The sequence below is a fragment of the Panthera leo genome, chromosome A1 (assembly GCF_018350215.1).
Source record: "Panthera leo isolate Ple1 chromosome A1, P.leo_Ple1_pat1.1, whole genome shotgun sequence".
NCBI classification, from domain to species: domain Eukaryota; kingdom Metazoa; phylum Chordata; class Mammalia; order Carnivora; family Felidae; genus Panthera; species Panthera leo.
The window spans coordinates 179034272-179053828 of record NC_056679.1 but is presented as its reverse complement, the minus strand read 5'-3'; the positions used below and the strand labels follow the sequence as shown (position 1 = coordinate 179053828).

The window sequence follows — 19557 nt, the reverse complement described above, 5'->3', positions numbered from 1 at the left end:
GCACACTGCCCTTGGCAGAGCAGGGCCAGAGGACAGAGTAAGTTACACGTGTCCTTAGACCACTTTGGGGTCTCAGCAACCTTTTACAGGAGGGGCCATAGCAGAAAAGCTAATGCAGTGGACTCTGGGATCAAATAGATCAAGTTAAAATCCCAACCTCCCTTCCTAGTAGCTGTATAATCTTGGATAAGGTTTATTTGTCTATAAAAGAGGAGTCATAATTTCCTCCTCACAGGGTTGCAAGTTAAACAAAATGGTAAGGGTAAGGCACCTGGTATGCAGTAAATACGCAGAAACAGGAAAGGGGGTAACATTCAGAGAAGGGCGAGCAACTGCAAGTTGATGCCCTGACCAGGAACTGAGGCAGTCAGATGGTCACTACAATGAGGATGGATGCCTGAAGCAAGTTTAAGGAGAAGCAAAAAGGCTTAGATGCCAGGCTGAGAAACCTGTCCTCTTCTGAGCTCAGCTAGCCAACGGGGGTAGAGGCAGGCATAGAGGACAGAATAGTATAGCAGTTGAGCCATGACCTCTGGGGCCAGCCAACCAGGCTCAATTCCCAGTGTAGCCTGGATTAGCAGGATGACCTTGAACAAATTACATCATCTCTCTATGCCTACAATTTTCTGTCTGAATCAGAGACTGCAGCAGTTGCACCTTGCTTTTGTGAATATCGAATAAGGTGATCTACATAGTAAGTGTTCATTAAAATTAGTTACTAGAAAGGTATAGTAGTCTTCTGGTTTGATTCTTGCCTTGTGGCTGCTAACTGGCATCTTCCTGGCATGTGGCCTTGTTGGTGTAGAGCACTCTTGTTCTCAAAGTGCGTTTGCATCCATGGTGTCATTTGTTCCTCAGGTGATTACTATCAGGTAGACAGAGCCTGTGTGAGGAGCCTGATTTTTCAGGCTGAAGTGTGTCTGCCAAGACTAACTCAGCATTAAAGCTCCCAGGCTTCCTGATTCCTATGCAGATTGCCTTCAAGTAACCTGAAATCTACGAGGAGTTCTTACTGCTAACTGGGTACCATGGGGGTGGGCAATGGGGAAAATTATTGAACAGGCTTACTTGAGACATTTACAAATCTATATTTTCTCTAAAACCAGGCTCAGTCCCTGGTCATGATTCTTGATACACGTGGAAACATTCAGTTTTATCTCGGAAGTATTGAGAGTGAGGGTCTTAGGCCTTTCTCAGAGTAGTACTGAAACTTCTTTCTACAGCCTTAGGCCATCAAAAGTTTTTACCATCAAGATAGTTTTGTGGAATTCAGTTGCTCACCATACAACAATTTTACTTTCACCAGAGATATATATGTATTTTCAGATTTTATAAGCTACATGGGATTCACTGCAGCTACAGAAACTCTAAGCCCATAAATGTCACTAGATATAAATCATGGGAGGCTGGAAGGTTGTTATGGAAGGAACACTGGACAGAGAGTTAGTGGGTTGAGATGTGTGCTAGCTCTGCTACCTTTCTGGGCAAGTGACTTAACCTCTCAGGGCCTCAGTTTACTCAGTGTTGAAACGCGGATAATAGCAGTGATCATCTGAGGTGGTTATGAGGATTGGATTAAGTGAGGTAGTACGTATGAAGGGTTCAGCATAATGCTGGACAGAAAGCACTCTCTAAATGGTTAGAAAAACTTTGAAAGTATGTTTATAGGTCAGTGCCTCAAAAATTTCTGTAAGCCCTCATTCCCTTCATTCCATTGAAAACCAAGAGAGTTGTCTTTCTTCATTTTTAGTTCACTGGTTATTCTTGGGTTTTTTTGTTGTTTGTTTGTTTGTTCTTAGAGGTAAGTTCTGAAAGGATGCTATATCCTTATTTTGAAATGGATTCAGTTGGGTTGCAAGTACCCTCAATCATTGTTGCCGTACAGCTTGGAAGTAAAGAGGGAGAATTCCAGGGAGAGAGGCAGGACTCTACTTCCCACAAGTTAGCTTCTCTTGTTGGGGGTCCCAAAGTGCTTGCATGTGGCCAGTTTGGATCATTTAGCCTGGTGGTGGTGGTAGATCCATTGGTGAATTGGATGGAATCTGTAAGAGGCAAGGAGTCTGTCATCCTAAAAATGCCCAGAGACACACAGTTTTGCAATTAGGGAGCCTGGGGCTCTAAAATCAATCCTTTTGTCCCTACATCTCTGGAGACTAGAAGTAAATAAAATTCTGTTGGTCTGGTATAAAACATTTAGACCCTTTCTGGGTGACTCTAGCTAAAATCTTGTTTTGGGGCCAGACAGCTAGAATTAATCCAAAGAGATAGAATTAAGGTGCTAGCACACTCTATTAGCAGATATTCCTTATTACTCTGAATGTGATTTTTATGGCAAACACTAAATATCCTATAAGGTATACTTGCTCTGTGCTCATTCTCTGTTTGGAATGTCTTTCCCACATTTCTGCTCAGAGCCAACTTGGAATCTTTCTTCAAGATTCTCAACTGTCATCACCTCCAAGAAATCTTCCCTGAATCCTCAGGCTACACTTAAGTGTCTCTTCTCTGTGCTCCACTGTAATAAATACATATGTCTGCCATTACATTGCATTTAGTGATTTGTCTGCTTATCTAAAGATCTCTCTGCAAAACTGTGAACTCTCATGTCAGGTTGAATATCTGACTAATGCCCATTTCCCAGTGCTTGGCATGCGCCTGATACTAGAAGATGCTCCGTGACTGTGGGGCTCCCTCTGCCCCTGTATCTGTCTGCAACCCATGCTCCCTCCCATCGCCCAGCTTCTGTGTTAGCATCAGAAATACATCAGAATGAGCTGCTGCTTGACTGATCTGAGCCTGTTTGTAAACTTTGTGCACATTCAGATTTAAGAAACAAATAGGATTAATAAGACTGGCAGCATGCAGTAACTCCAAGGCTGGTTACCATTTACAATAAGTCAGTCATGTCAGCGCCTGGTGTGCTCCAATGGTTTCCAGAATGCAAGTAATAGAATTTCTGTAGTTAAGCAGCTGTCACTCCCGGGGCCAGGGATGTTCATGTATAAATCTGTAATTTAGAAGGGTACCTGGCAGAAGGGTTGGTGAAGGGAGGGTTTTCCAAGGCCCTAAGGCCATTGTTGGCCTTGGAACCAAAATTGCCCAAGCACAGAAAATGGAAGTTCTATAGTGTTTTGTTTTGTTTTGTTTTCTCTTTTTTTCCCTCTTGGATCAGAATGCAATTTGTGTAGGAGCTGGGGACAAGCCCATGAATGAATATCGGTCCGTTGTGTACTATCAAGTCAAACAGCCACGGTGGATGGAAACAGTCAAGGTAATAATGATAATAATAATAATAATGATAGCAGCAAACATGTATTTAGGGGCTCTGAGACACCTCCCTAAGACCTGAAGCAATACCCTAGTGTGTGTCCAGTGGTGTGTCAGGGAGTAAAAATGGTGGCCCAAAGCATGAGCAACCTGCTTCTCTTGATCACCCTTCACTGACCCAGGACCAGCCACTAGAGAATTGTCATATGTTCTTCTTGTGGACAGTGTCTAGCCTACCAAGTTATGTCACTCTACTCAGCAGTGAGGAGTGACAGAGCTTGCAAGCAAATGTGAGGCTATAAAAGACCACTTGATGCCTGAAAGATACTCTCTTGGGAATATGTCTCAGACAAAAGTGACATTAATCACAAATACTCACACTACCAGATTGTCAAACTAAGTGGAAGGGAATATCATTCATTGGAAGAAGAGTTTGGAATTAATTCAGTGAACAGGGAAGCTTGAATATCTCTGCCTTGTAATTAGTAGCAGTCTTTATTCGCCCTGTTCTCTGAACCCAAACTGAAGATGTTCGTTTAACTTCCTTTTCTGAGATAGCTACCCAGAGCTCAGTGGTTCTTGCCCTGTCACTTATATTCCTGTTTTCCTCAGTGGGTCTCCCCAAATTCACTCTCTTCAAAATGACCTACCCAACTTCAGGGTCAGAAAGCTATTGGATGGGCCAAGTTGTTTTTCTCTTTTCTGTGTTCTCTTGTACACTAGTTATTTCCCTTTGCTAGCCCTTGTCAGATGGTTGTTAAAATATGCATCTCCCCATGTGAACCATAAGCTTTTTGAGTTGCAGGGCCTCTGCCTTACACTAACATGGCCAACACATCACATGACCATAGCTTGGAGTAGCCATTAAATTCACAGCAAAAGAATGAATTGGATTGCAGTCGTTCATGAGGTTCTCAGAAAAATCCCTTTCTTCTGTCTGAAATTACAAATGATGGATCTCTTCAGGCTCAAATTTCATTTTCTGGAGCAGAAAGTGTCCCAAAGTATACATCGGTTTGGCCTTTAATAGTCATCTCTACAGTGTAAACTTGTCCCTTTAAAAAATCAAAGTGGCTTCCTCACAGGTAGCTAAACTTTGCTTTGGCTTGAATTGCAAGTTATGGAGAGAACTGTGAGGTGTTGGGAGGTGGCCAGTCCATGGCCAGGCCTGATACGTATCAATCAAGTGTTCAATAGACCACCCTCTGGGCAGTGAAATGGGTGACCAAGGAGTGGGTGATTTGGCTCAGTGGCTTCAAAGGTAAAAACATCTGGGTATCTGTCCAGCCAAGGATGGGAATGAGCCCTAGGGTTTTCCAAAATATTATTGGATTTAAGCATTTTTATGAATTTTCATAAACAAGAGTCCTCAGGCATACCCTGTAATGACCATTGTTAATTTGCTAAGCCCTGCTGCAATTGCCAGAACTCCTGGAGTGTGTAAGGAAAATGTGCATTGTGCAGTGTGCAGTGCATCGAATCCTGTGCTAAAGTTATGTGACTTTTATATCAATTTGGGGAGATTCATTTTAACCCACTATAATTTACGAACCTCTTTTCATTGGCTAGGAATGCAATTTGCCAAATGGATTACATTTGGTACTTTATTTTCTCTTCATAGCTAGTTCTTATGTAATTTATTTACAGTTCATCAGGCTTGATGGATGGATAATAAATCAGCATGCAGCTCTCTCAGTTAAATGGTCAGGCTGCCTTGTGCGGGGGGTGGGGGTGCTGGAGTGGGAAAAGCTGTTTAACTCATTGTCTCCTGAATTCTGGTTTCTGCCTACCAAGGTGGCTGTCCCTATTGAAGACATGCAGAGAATCCATCTGAGATTCATGTTTCGACATCGGTCATCCCTGGAATGTGAGTACCTGACCAAGTGGCATCTCTGAAGCTCCTCTAAGGAGAGAAAAATGAGATAACTGGGTGACCCATGTGTCGTTTTCTTTCCTGACCTCACAATGCTATTTCCAGCTAAAGATAAAGGAGAAAAGAACTTTGCCATGTCCTATGTGAAGTTGATGAAGGAAGATGGGACCACTCTGCAAGATGGGTGCCATGACTTGGTCGTCCTAAAGGTACCATGAGTTGGATTAACTCTGCAGTGAGTAGGGTCCAGGAATCCAAGGGAAGATGGCAGGATTGCTTAGTGGTTAACAGCAGGGACCACAGAATCACACACACCAGGGTTTACCAGCCATGTGGCCTTGTGCAAAATCTTAACTTCTCTGCCTCTGTTTCCCTCTCTATGAGCCCTCAGTGAATAATTGTGAGTATCATATGAGACCGCTCCTGTAAACACAACTGTGATGGGTACATGGAACATTGAATATGTGGAAAAGGTTATTGTTACATACAGAATAGGCTATTGACTGTAAAGAGCCCTGTGGGACATATAAAAGACCAGCAAGAAACACTTGAGAGATGCCTCACTATTGCTAATGGCAACATATCAGATGCTGGGATCCTGATCCTGCCCCTGACTAAATCTGGAATCATCTCACATGTCTCCCTGAGTGTCAGTTTTCTTTTTTCTTAAGTGTGATGGTAATATTTATGACTAACCAGTGAGATGACCCATGTGGAAGGGCTGTGTATAAAAGGGTGTATAGATATCGGCCGTCATTATTTTACATCATGAGACTTGGACTATTTTCAAGAAGTGGGGAGGTTTGCCTTGATCTCACTCACATGCTTTCCTGCAACCCCTCTTATGGCAGCAGGATGCCTATGCTAGCACCTGACTGGAGACAAAGCATGTGGTTGTGAAACAGGACAGGCACAGGGATCCAACTCTTGTCCTTGGCTTTTTCAACCTTGGGGGCTGAAAACATCCTTTTGCCTATGGTCTCCATGGCAAGCATAGCCTCATCAAGGCTTAATTATAAGGTACTCTTCTCTGAGTCTCTCTGGCTTTTCTGGAAACCCACACCTCCCTTCTTCTGCACAGCTGCTGTCTTCTCATTTATGACACATCAAGGTAGTTCTTCGCTTGAAAGCCATTCTTCCCCAACATATTGTGAACTCACTGGAGGCGGGGGCCCAGTTGCAGTCAGTTTTCTATTTACTTATCTTCCTTAAGTCTCCCTTTTCTTATCTGTAAACTGAGAGTGATAGCAATGCATACGACAGTGCCAGTAGCAATTGTGAGGTTTAAATGGAATGAACTAAAGCATACTTAGTGCATACTTAGTACTTAGTGCAGTATCCAGTACAGAGTAAGGGATCCATAAACATTAACTCCTATAATGCCTACCTCTAATCATTCATTTCCACATTCCAAGGGACTTAGGTGTCTATCAACTCTGTTAAGAGCTCTATATGAATTATTCCCATTTAGTCTGCTCAAAATTTCTAGGAAGTAGGTAATATGATTAATCGTCGGTTTAATCACGAGAAAAATGAGACACATCCAAACAATGTGTTCAAGATGACACAGACTTGTGAGTGGTAGAATAGGGTCTAGATCCCAGGACTTTCAGATTCTGGTGCCTTTGCTGTTAATTTCTCCTTTAACCTGATTCCTTGTCTTGCTCATGGGCATGTGTTAAGATCTCAAGGAATGTAGGCGGAATCACAATGAACTGCCAGGGGAATCTTCAAATTCCCTTTGTACTGTTAATGAAGTCCACAGAGCCTTCAAATGGTTGGTCAATCTTTTTTCCATTAATGTAACTTTGGGTTCTTGCCTGGTTTGTGGAAAGATAGCGCTGCCATACCAGCTGACATTTACTGCTTCTCTGATGATTTTTTAAATTCTGATCCTCTGCACCTTACAATATGTAAGGTGGCCACTTCAAGCTCTGTGTGGCATTGGGCATGTACCCACGGCTTGGGGAAATAACCAAGGTGTTTTTCCCAGGGGGAGAGTAAGAAGATGGAGGATGCCAGTGCTTACCTGACACTTCCTTCTTATCGACACCATGTGGAAAACAAGGGGGCCACCTTGAGTCGAAGCTCCAGCAGTGTTGGGGGGCTCTCTGTCAGCTCCCGGGATGTATTCTCCATTTCCACCCTGGTGTGTTCCACAAAGCTCACCCAGAATGGTAATGAAACCATCAAGAGTTGTGTATATGTAGTGCGTGTGTATGTATGTAAGTCCAGGAAGGTTCTGAATGAACAGTTTAGTCTAGTAATAGTAATTCAGCTTATCTGGACTCTATTTCAGTGGGCTTGCTGGGTTTGCTTAAGTGGCGTATGAAGCCTCAGCTGCTACAGGAAAACTTAGAAAAATTGAAGATTGTCGATGGAGAGGAAGTGGTAAAGGTCAGTGGGGCTTCGTTGTGTTTGTATTCATCCACCAGTGACAGAGATTTAAATCATGGGTGGCTTCTGGGGGCAAATGAAGTGTTGAGAAAGATGGGACTTTTTCTCTAACAGTGGGACATAATGTCTCAGATTGCCATGAGAAACCTTTACTGGGAAATCCAGAGGCTGATTTGGTTCAATGATGCTGAAAACATGTTGAGTGGTAAAAAACTATGGTTGTGTTTAGTTTCTGGAAGGAGATCAGCCTGGGTGTAGATCTCAGCTCAACCACTCGCCAACTTTATGTGATAATACAGATGTGACATATTTTGCAGGGTTGTTGTGAGCATTCAAGGCAATAATATTTAAAAATTACTTAGTGTCGTCTCTTACACAATGTTCTACTAAACACGTAAATCATACAGAGTTCAATAAATAGTAACTATTCATTATTTTTGTTGGTATAAATTGCTAAAAAGTGTGATCTTTTAGTACTACCTACTGTTAGTGTTAGAAATAAAAAGTATTCTTAGTTCCTGTTGCTTACAGAGTATTATGCATCATACATGAAAGAGAAAGACATCAGGGCTCACATTTTAAGTGAAACAAGCAGGAAATAATACACATGTCAGATGTATTGTTGTGTCCACATGGTATTGGAGAATATAGTGTCTGAGGTACAGATCTAATGAAGCAACCTTCTCTTCAATTCTATAAATTGGGACAAATATTTCCCACAGGTCTTGGTGATCTTGTTTCCTCAGGAATTTGGTCAGCTAGAAACTCTGAGATTAAACATCTGTATTTGGTAGCTCTGTGTTTTCAGGGACTATAGGAAATATTGACCCATTTCCTAGGAAGGAAGAGTATCAGATTTTAGTTAATTTTCCATACATGGAGAAGCAAAGGTAGAATTTTCAGATCAGTGCTTTAAATGTGCACCATTGATCCACCTGCCTGATTCAGCAGTAGAAGGAAAATTCTCCAGACATCCTTTCATAAGGTCTATCATGTTTGGACAGCTTGGAGAAGCATCGAGGAGGGAATTACATTGTCTCTACCTTTGCATTATATTTTTATTTTTCTAAAAAAATGTTATTAAAGTATATACACACCCTAAGAGTACAGTTCACTGTATTTTTACACACGTACATACTGATATACACACCGTCTAGATCAAGATACAGAACATTTTTGGCATTGAAGTAGACTCTCTCTTACTCCTTCTCAACCTCCCTTATACTGACTGCCATCATAGATTTTTTTTGCCTGTTCTTGAATTTCATAAAAATAGAGTAATGAATATTGTACATTGTTGTGTCTGACTTATCATACTCTACACAGTTCTCATGAGGGTTATCCTTGTTGTTGAATGTAGAAGTAGTTTGCTCTTTTTTATTACTACGGAGTATTCTGTGTTATTAAAACACTGTCATATATTCATTCATGCTGTTGATTGGCAGTTGGGTTGCTCCAAGTTCTGGCTCTTGTGAAGAAAGCTCCCTGGACCTTTTGAAGGCAGCACGTCTTGGATGTGTACTCTCATTCCCTTAGGGATACACTGAGGAGTGGAATTTCTTCACTCTTCTAATGTGACCTTCATTACTTTGTCCAGTTTCTCCAGGATACTCTGGATGCCCTCTTCAATATCATGATGGAGCATTCTCAAAGTAATGAGTACGACATCCTCGTCTTCGATGCATTGGTAAGAAAGAAGGGACTGGTGTTTAGTGACATTAGACATTAGTGTGTGTCTCACTGTGAGAATACTGAGAACTTGTGTCCCCTGTGGCCCTTCCATGAATCTTTTTGGAGGCACTGTAACTTTTGGCAATTAGAGCAATGAATGAGCAGCTGAGGATTTGGGGAGTTTGTGTTTGTTTCTAGTTCATTTGAAAGCATGGTAGGATGAGTTAAAGGGGAATTTTAAATGTTGATGTCATATTAGTACTGGCTGCAAGTACATGAAGCTAGATGCCATGAATAATGGCTTCAGCTTTCCATGGATGCCGGGAGCTTGTTTTGGCCAGGTTATGAAGCACCCAAAATGTTTCCTACCTTCTTCTTTCTCATAGTTTCCAAATTCCCAGCATCATTACATCCTCCTGCCCACTCAGAACATTTTATGGTAGCACACAATCCCAGTCCTTCCTCTAACATCTTCCCAAATGATCTGTTCCTCCTCTGTGTCCCAACTCATGTTTTCTTAGTGTCATGTCCACATTAGGGTATCAGTGACCAATGAAGTCTTAGTGCATTAACTGCTTGTGTCAGTGACATTTACATTTTAAAGAGGTTACTTGGAAACAACTGTGACTTAATCCAGTGCTTCCCAGAGGGCTTCTGGAAAGGTAACCTGTAAGAAGTGCTAGACATTGTATGACCCTCTCAGAGATTCACAATGCATGTAGATATGTTAAAGACTCCAAAAAACCCTGAAGTAAAGACGACAGTCTAACAATGATATCCTAAAATCTGTGAAACTTACCTGACCATGAAGCCCTTTTATCCTATAACACCCTGTAACACACTTCATGAAATGCCTTTTAGGAGAGATACTACCATAATGAAAAGGACTAACAATATATTAGTGAGTTAATTCCTGGGCAAAATAATTTTGCTGGAGATTTAATTATGCCATGTGACTATGGCTTCCTGCCTTGGGTCTGACCCCCAAACCCTGATTCCTTGAATCTTCTTCAGATCTACATAATAGGACTCATTGCTGACCGGAAATTCCAGCACTTCAACACTGTTCTGGAGGCTTACATTCAACAGCATTTCAGTGCCACCTTGGCTTACAAGTAAGTTACTGTACATATGGGAGTTTCTTGTCCATCTCCTGCTTGCCCTGCCAGGATGCCCAGGGCACAAGGATCTTGAGTATTTTCCTTTTGTACCAGGCTGTGTGAGTTCTCCCTTTCTGATAAGACCCAGTCCATGATGGATTATTTGAATTAAATAAAAATGTGCAAACCCATAGGTTAGAAAGAATATTTTATTGTGGTAGCAGTACATGAAAGCATTCATTCATTCAGTCGGTCAGCCAGCATTTATTGAGCAGGACTTGAAGTAGACACTGGGATTCAGAGGCTAGAGAAGGGAAAGTGTACATTCCAAGTAGCCCATTATAGCTTGGACACAGGGAACTGATGGTTACAGATAGGAGGTGATGCTGGAGAGGTTGGGAGAGACCAGTTTTCCAAAGGGCCTTGAAGTTTAGGCCAAATAGTTTGAAGTCTGCTTCACTGGTAATGAAGAAACATGGAAAGTTTCTCAGTAAGGGAATTCCATGATAATACCAGAAGTTTATTTTATAGGAAGCAAATGCTGAAAAGAACATTATCACCACCATTATTTCCACTCATATCCTGATTATGACTAGCTTTCCCAGTCAAAAGATTTTTTGCCTCACTAGTTTTTCCTTTGCTGGCTTTTTATGGGCAGGAAATACTAATTTACTCCCTGTATTAAATACATATATTTTAAGCAGAGTTATTTTTATGGCTGTAAATGAGTGAGTAAGCTTAGCTGTACCACCACCTTTAACCTTTGATTGAATGCTTTATAATTTACTGAGCAAACTAATCACCATGCTGTGAGTTAGAAAGAGATGTATTTTCAAAATATAATCCCTTATTCAGGAAATTGATGACGGTGCTGAAGACTTACTTGGATACCTCCAGCAGAGGGGAGCAATGTGAGCCGATCCTACGAACTCTGAAAGCTTTGGAATATGTGTTCAAGTTCATTGTTCGGTCGAGGACATTATTTTCACAGTGAGTGCTTGTTATGTAAGAGTGATTGATTAGTTCTGCAGTTCCTCTGGGATACAACGTGTTTGTGTCATCGGAGAGATTCTTTTATAAAATTACAACCAGCCATTGATCAAAAACAACTTAAAAATCCAACACAGAGAGTTATGAATAGGTTATAATTGTTCCCTCTAAGCTCATTCGGGGAAAAATATAAATCTTCACATGTTATAGAGTTATGTTTCATCCAATGGACTTGATTTGTGATTTGAGGCTCTTCTGTATTTCATCTATAATTCTTCATTTGATTTGAGATATGGTGAAAACTTTCCAGGAATCCTCAATGATAGAGGTACCGGGAGTGGAGAGAGCAGAACTTGGGGAGTTTGACAGTTATTTGGCTCTAGCAAGTTGTGCATGACAGATGAGCTGGTATTTGCAGTTGATCTATCTGTCCTTGAGATCCTAGTAGCCAACAATTGAGCTGACGTGTTAGAACACCTAAGAGATTTGATGTTTGATGAACAGTGTTACAGAGGTTACCTGCTCTTTTGAAGGCCTTCAGAGATGGAGGCATTCAAATGCAACCTGCAAAAGAATGGTTTATGTTCATCCTGGCTATAAGGAAGGTAAAGCTAGGCAGGGGATTGGTTGTGGTTGTGTGTACGATCAGGTTGGTTGTGTGTGATGGGAGGTAAGAAAAAACATATGTGGAATGTATTGTCTGGATTCTCATCAGTGCAGATGAAGAACATTCAACTTAAACTGATTTAGGAAGAGTAGGACTTTATTTTATTTCACATTTTTTAAAAATCCAGAGGGCAGTTGGCCTCAGGTATGGCTGGATCAAGATACTGAATGCCATCAGGATAGTCCCTGTCTCTCTAGATCTTGCCTCTGCTTTCCTTTTGTTGGTTACCTTCTGAGGCAAGTTTTTAAATGTTAAAGCCACTGGAAGCCTCAGGTTCGTATTCTAATTTAAACAACTGTAAGTTCTTTGTTGTTCCAGTAAAATCCTGTGCCAAGAACTATCTTTGATCATGTGCTAAGGAAACAGTATGACCAAGGAAATGAATATGCAGATTATGTGTTTGTGGTCTCATGTGTACCTCTGGAGCCATGGGTTGGGTCACCCACTTATTGTATAGACTTGTTTAATTGGAGAGATGGCTTCCGAAAAGACAGTAGAAGTCTGTTGTCATCATTTTGATCATGACAATTGATGGGCTACAAAAGTTTCATACTCAACAAGGCATCTGAAATGTTAATCATTTCGGATTGTCCTGAAACATTCTTTGAGATTTCAGGTGAGAATAGAAAGAGATGACTGTCTTGTACCATGTCACAAAACATATGTCATGTGCATTCTTCTTTTTTTAAGATTCTTTTTCAAGTCTATTTTTCCCTTTTAGAATTGATGCAAATTTTACATTTTATTTATTTATTTATTTATTTATTTATTTATTAATAATTTAAATCCAAGTTAGTTAACATATAGTGTAGTAACAGTTTCAGGAGTAGAATTTAGTGATTCATCACTGACATGTAATACCCATTGCTCATCCCAACAAGTGCCCTCCTTGATGCCCATCACCCAACTCCCCTCCAGCAATCGTCAATTGGTTCTCTGTATTTAAGAGTCTCTTATAGTTTTCCTCCCTCTGTTTTTCTTATTTTTCCTTCCCTTCCCCTATGTTCATCTATTGTGTTTCTTAAATTACACATATGAGTGAAATCATATGATATTTGTCTTTCTTTGACTGACTTATTTTGTTTAGCATAATACATTCTAGTTCCATCTACGTTGTTGCAAATGGCAAGATTTCATTCTTTTTGATGGCTGAGTAGTTTTCCATATCTTCTTTATCTGTTCATCAGTCCATGGACATTTGGGCTTGTTCCATAATTTGGCTCTTATTGATAGTGCTGCTATAAACATTGGGTTACATGTGCCCCTTTGAATCAGCATTTTTGTATCCTTTGGATAAATACCTAGTAGTACAATTGCTGGTTCATAGGGTAGCTCTATTTTTAGTTTTTTGAGGAACCTCCATACTGTTTTCCAGAGTGGCTGTACCAGTTTACATTCCCACCAATAGTTCAAAAGGGTTCCCTTTTCTCTACATCCTCACCAACATCTGTTATTTCCTGAGTTGTTAATTTTAGCTATTCTGACAGGTGTGAGGTAGTATCTCATGGTGGTTTTAATTTGTATTTCCCTGATTATGAGTGATGTTGAGAGTCTTTTCATGTGTCTGTTAGCCATCTGGATGTCTTCTTTGGAAAAATGTCTATTCATGTCTTCTGCCCATTTCTTCACTGGATTATTTGTTTTTTGGGTGTTAAGTTTGATTAGTTCTCTATAGAATTTGGATACTAACCCTTTATCTGATATGTCATTTGCAAATATCTTCTCCCATTTCATAGGCTGCCTAGAGTTTTGTTGATTGTTTACTTTGCTGTGAAGAAGATGTTTATATTGATGATGTCCCAACAGTTCATTTTTTCTTTTGTTTTCTTTGTCTCTGGAGACATGTCTAGTAAGAAGTTGCTACAGCTGATGTCAAAGAGATTGCTGCCTGTTTTCTTCTTTAGGATTTTGATGGTTTCCTGACTCACATTTGGGTCTTTAATCATTTTGAATTTATTTTGTATGTGATGTAAGAAAGTGGTCCAGTTGCATTTTTTGCATGTTGCTGTCCAGATTTCCCAACACCATTTGCTGGAGAGACTGTCTTTATTCCATTGGATATTCTTTCCTGCTTTGTTGAAGATTAGTTGGCCATATATTTGTGGGTCCATTTGTGGGTTCTCTATTCTGTTCCATTGATCTATGTGTCTGTTTTTGTGCCAGTATCATATGTCTTGATGATTACAGCTTTGTAATAAAGCTTGAAGTCCGGGATTGCGATCCTTCCAGCTTTGGTATTTTTTCCAACATTACTTTGGCTATTTGGGGTCTTTTCTGGTTCCATACAAATTTTATAATTTTTTGTTCTAGCTCTGTGAAGAATGTGGTATTATTTTGATAAGGATTACATTGAATGTGTAGATTGCTTTGGGTAGTATCGACATTTTAACAATATTTGTCCTTCCAATCCATGAGCATGGAATGTTTGTTTTTCCATTTCTTGTGTCTTCTTCAATTTCTTTCATAAGCTTACTATAGTTTTCAGTGTACAGATCTTTATCCTCTTTGGTTAGGTTTATTCCTAGATATCTTATGGTTTTTGGTGCAGTTGTAAATGGGACCAATTTCTTGATTTCTCTTTCAGCAGCTTCATTATTAGTGTATAGAAATGCAGCTGATTTCTGTATGTTGATTTTTATATCCTGTGACTTTGCTGAAATTATGTATCAGTTCTAGCATTTTTTTGGTGAAGTGTTTCAGGTTTCCACATAGAGTATCATTTCATCTGTAAAGAGTTAAAGTTTGACCTCTTCGTTGCCAATTTGGATGCCTTTTATTTCTTTTTGTTGTCTGATTGCTGAGGGTAGGACTTCTAGTACTCTGTTGAACAACAATGGTGAGAGTGGACATTCCTGACGGTAGGGGGAAAGCTCTCAGTTTTTCCGCATTGAGGATGATATTAGCTGTGGGTCTTTCATATATGGCCTTTATTATGTTGAGGTATGTACCTTCTATCTCTACTTTCTTGGAGGTTTTTACCAAAGAAGGATACTGTGTTTTGTCAAATGCTTTTTCTACATCTCTTGAGAGGATCATGTGGTTCTTATCCTTTTTTTAAAAATTAATGTGATGTATCACATTGGTTGATTTGTGAATATTGAACCAGCCATGAAGCCCAGAAATAAATCCCCCTTGATCATGGTGAATAATTTTTTTTTAACGTGCTGTTGAATTAGACTTGCTAGTATCTTGTTAAGAATTTTTGCATCCATGTTCATCAAGGAAATTAGTCTGTAATTCTCCTCTTTAGTAGGGTCTTTGTATGGTTTTGGAATCAAGGTAATGCTGACCTCATGGAATGAGTTTGGAAGTTTTCCTTCCATTTCTGTTTTTTGGAACAGTTTGAGAAGAATTAGTATTAACTCTTCTTTAAATGTTTGGTAGAATTCCTATGGGAAGCCATTGGCCCTAGATTCATGTTTGTTGGGAGATCTTTGATTACTGATTCAATTTCTTTACTGGTTATGGGTCTGTTCAAATTTTCTATTTCTTCATATTTCAGTTTTGGTAGTTTTTATGTTTCTAGGAACATCCATTTCTTCCAGATTGCCCAATTTGTTGGCAATTTGCTCATAATATTCTCTTATTATTGTTTGTATTTTTGCAGTGTTGGTTGTGATTTTCCCTCTTTCATTTGTGACTCTATTTATTTTGGTCCTTTCCTTTTTTTCTTTCTTTTTTCTTTTCTTCTTCTTCTTCTTCTTCTTCTTCTTCTTCTTCTTCTTCTTCTTCTTCTTTTGATAAATCTGGCTAGGGGGTTTATCAATTTTGTTAATTCTTTCAAAGAATCAGCTCTAATTTTTGTTGATCTGTTCTAATGTTTTTTTTTTTTTAATTTTGATATCATTGATTTTTGCTCTAATCTTTATTATTTCACTTATTCTGCTGGTTTTGGCCTTTATTTGCTCTACTTTTTCTAGCTCCTTTAGGTGTAAGGTTACTTGTGTATTTGAGACACTTATTTCTTCTTTAGGACGGCCTCTTCCTTCTTCAGTGCTGCTGGAACTGTAAGTGACTTTGGGCTTCTTCTTTTTTTTAATGTTTTTTTTTTTTTATGTTTTATTTATTTTTGAGAGAGAGAGAGAGAGAGAGAGAGACAGAGCATGAGTGAGGGAGGGGAAGGGAGAGAGAGGGACACAGAATCCGAAGCAGACTCTAGGCTCTGAGCTGTCAACACAGAGCCTGACTTGGGGCTTGAACTCATGAGCCGTGAGATCATCATCTGAGCCGAAGTCAGATGCTCAACCGACTGAGCCACCCAGGCGCCCCAGTGACTTTTGGCTTCTTAAGGAGTGAGGTGCTCTGTTAATTCAGCATAGCATACAGAACATCATTGATACTGATCAAATGCCTATTGCACAAGATGCATTTTGAGGGCTAAGACAATGCATTTGGTTAGAAGAGATGTCTCTAAGATAATCCAGGCCTAATCTTGAATCCTTTCTCATGAACAAAGTGTAGGCTGACCTGCAAAGAAGTTCTAGGGCCTCATGGTGAAGGAAGGTAGCTTTCCTGTGTCTTGTTCATTTTAGAATCTTTATCAATGGTTTCCTCTCTAGGGTGGCGTCAAGGACATTGGGAAGTGATGGAGGTATTTCCCCAAACTAGGAGGGCATTTTACTTAGGAAACTAGAAAATAGAAGGTTTGAAATTTCTAAACCAGCTGGTGAGAAATCATAATATAATTATTGCTTCGGGGACTTATTGTGTCTGGTATTGTGTTTCTTTTTCCTGTTATTCTTTGTCTTTTTGTCTCATGTGCATAATTTCAGCTAATCTAGCTCCCATTAGCTATTCCCTTGTCATTTTTCTTTGCACATACTGCACACGAATGTTTGCAAGGGCTAGGAATTATCCTGTATCAATATGCAGGATGCAGTTGGGTAAGGGAGGAAGAGAAGTTGTTGAAAAAGATTGGTTTTTTTAAGGATTATTTATTTCTATCACATAGCCAAATAATGTGATTTTCCTGTCCTCTCTCCTTATGTCACTGGCTCCTGAGCCAAAGTCTGGGGCAGGTGTCTGGGCATATACCTGTGCCATAGTTGCAGTGGAAGCTGGCAGAGCAGGTTCAAGTTTTTGCTAGAGGGAGGCAGGCTTAAAAATATGGGAAACTCCTAAATCGTGGGAAATGTGTCCAAAATATGCTCAGTAGCCATCAATATGACCAATATCCATTAGGCTTTTCTGGAATGACTGAGCTTCTGGGAGACACAGAGCATAGTGAGAAACATTCAGAAAGAGTGGAAGTGATTATCTTCTAGGCGTTGAGCTTCTTCATAAAATTCCTCGCAGTGCCTTTTATCCTGAAGCTCAGACAACCAGCTGAGCTGATCCCCAAGATTTCTGAGCTGTGGAATTACTCAGAGTCCAAAGTAGCCTGTGCTTCCCTGAATCACATAATGGGCACTGAATAGCTTCCATTCCTGCTGGCCAGGCACATAGAAGTAAGGCTGTGGTGTTTCTGTAAGGATGACTCTCTAAGACAGAGAAAACCCAGAGCATGGCGCTACAGAGGGATTCGTTCCCACTTACCTGTGTTCCTTCCAAATCGTAATGCTGCCATAGGCTAGAGTTCAGGGGGCAATGTGGGCTAATGATTATGTTCATGTTGTACTGGTCAATGTCGGCTCAGTGATGGCCAGTGTTCCCACGAGACAGACCTGGGAGGGAGTCATATGTTTGTCCCTGCACCCAGCTTAGTGAGTGACCTACCCTCTCTGAGCCTCAGTTTCCTTATCCATAAATGGGGATAAACCAGCTCTTAGTGTTTTGAGGATGAAGTGAGATTACATGTACAAATTTCTCCATGTAGCATCCAGTACTTCATTTCATAAACGTAACAAACGTTACCTGTTACCATGTTTTTACCGGGGCAAGACAGCAGGAGTGTTTATTTCAAAAACTCAGATTTAAGTTAATAAATGGTGTCTTGATCCATGCTCAGAGTTTGGCTTACTGTTCATGCTATCCTAAAGCTGTCTTGCTGTTTTTGTTTGTTTGTTTGTTTTTAAGGAGGAAGGGATCTCTTTCCCAGGTGTCTGCTTTTTGAGGATCACAATGTAGGACTTTTATGGCCCTGTGAATTCACCTTGGTCTGTTGCTGGCCCATTGGCTGGCCCCTGCTTATGTCTGCTGTGTGTGTGGTCAAGCCCTGTGGGCCCTAGCAGCCATGTACCCAGCTCTCTGCTCCCTGTTTGCACTGCCTGTCTTTGCTTTTGTTTCATGCCTCCTGCTCCCCTTCAGGACCTACTTATTCACTTCTTGCTTTCTCCTCCCTCTCTGTATGCTCCCAGTCTCCTGGGATGCTCTTGCATCTCTACATCCCCCCTCCCCTCCCTCCTCCCAACCCCCTTTGCTTAGGAGAGGCACTTAGTTCAAGTTAAAGGCACAGACTCTGGAGCTAGCTACTTGGGTTTGAATTCCGCATTGGAATCCTGCTGCTACCATTTAGTGATGTTTATGACCATAGGCAGATTATTTCGTCTGCCTAAAGCTCAGTGTCCTTGCATGTATGTACAAACCCGCGCAGGGTTGTGGTGCAGGCTAAATAAGTTAATGGATGTCAGGCACTTAGCACAGTGCCTGTCGCATAGCAAGCAGCCACGGTTATTATTACCTGCTAAGCGCATTTCACTTGTTCCCTCCATTAGTCTTTGCAAAAATCCTATGGAGAACCTCATCTCCCCACTTCATCTCCTCCTTCTCTTCACTCACTCTGTGCCAGCCACACAGGCCTCTTTGCTGTGGCCCAGGCTCCTGACTCAGGGCCTGGACACCTCCCCCTGATATCTGCTCGCTCACTCCCTCTCCTTTCTCACATCCTCACTCACATGTCTCTTTCCCTACTCTATTGAAAACTGCAACTCCTGCCCCAGCACTTTGGATTCCCCTCCCTGTCACTCTGTTTGTGGTCTTTTTCCCCCTCCCCATAGAGCTAATCACATGTTAACGGACTGTACAGTAATTAAGTATGCTTTTGTTTACTGCCATCTCCCTGCTAGAATGGCAGCTCCCAAGCTCCCGTCTTTGACTAGTTCATACTGTCAAAGCGCTGAGAACAGCACATGGCAGGTACTGACACTCGTTCAATGTGAGATGGGATGCCTTTTCTGTCCCCCTTTCATGGATGAGGAAACTGAGGTTTTGATTCAAACTTAAAAAGGTCACACAGCTAAGAATTAGAGAGTAAGACTTCACATTCTACCTCATCTAATTAAGCAAATTTAAGAACCAGAACTTTTTTGGGGGCCACGCAAGTGTAAACTATGGTTGGCCAGGATGGGGAGCTGTCCTGAGTGACGACAGCTGCTCCTGGAAGGGGGGACTTGCTGGGTATCATCATCAGGGCTGTGGAGAGGCATGAGGATGCTCAAGTTTAGGTACTGTCATCCCTAAATATGGTAGGATTTCAGTAGGAAAAAAATGACTTGGAGCAGAAGTTGTCAGGAAAGGATTCCTTGCTGTTGTGGCAAAGCTGTCCAGGCAACCATGACTTTACCTTCATATCCTCTCAAGGAATGAAGAAAGAAAAACTGACATAGGGCCAGGCCAGGTAAGCTCACACTCCTTGAAGGAGTCACTAGACAGGG

The 19557-nt window shown here is 40.9% G+C and overlaps 1 protein-coding gene across 2 annotated transcripts in view; it reads left to right on the top strand.

Annotated features, from left to right (window-relative positions):
* DOCK2 (dedicator of cytokinesis 2) overlaps positions 1-19557 on the top strand; it is a 413468-nt gene that overhangs the window by 67729 nt on the left and 326182 nt on the right. For both annotated transcript variants that reach the window (XM_042947072.1, XM_042947066.1), the window contains exons 15-22: positions 3173-3271; positions 5062-5134; positions 5246-5349; positions 7134-7317; positions 7440-7537; positions 9135-9224; positions 10223-10323; positions 11164-11298. In XM_042947072.1, the coding sequence (XP_042803006.1) occupies positions 3173-3271; positions 5062-5134; positions 5246-5349; positions 7134-7317; positions 7440-7537; positions 9135-9224; positions 10223-10323; positions 11164-11298 (884 nt within the window). The remainder of the gene's footprint in view (positions 1-3172; positions 3272-5061; positions 5135-5245; positions 5350-7133; positions 7318-7439; positions 7538-9134; positions 9225-10222; positions 10324-11163; positions 11299-19557) is intronic.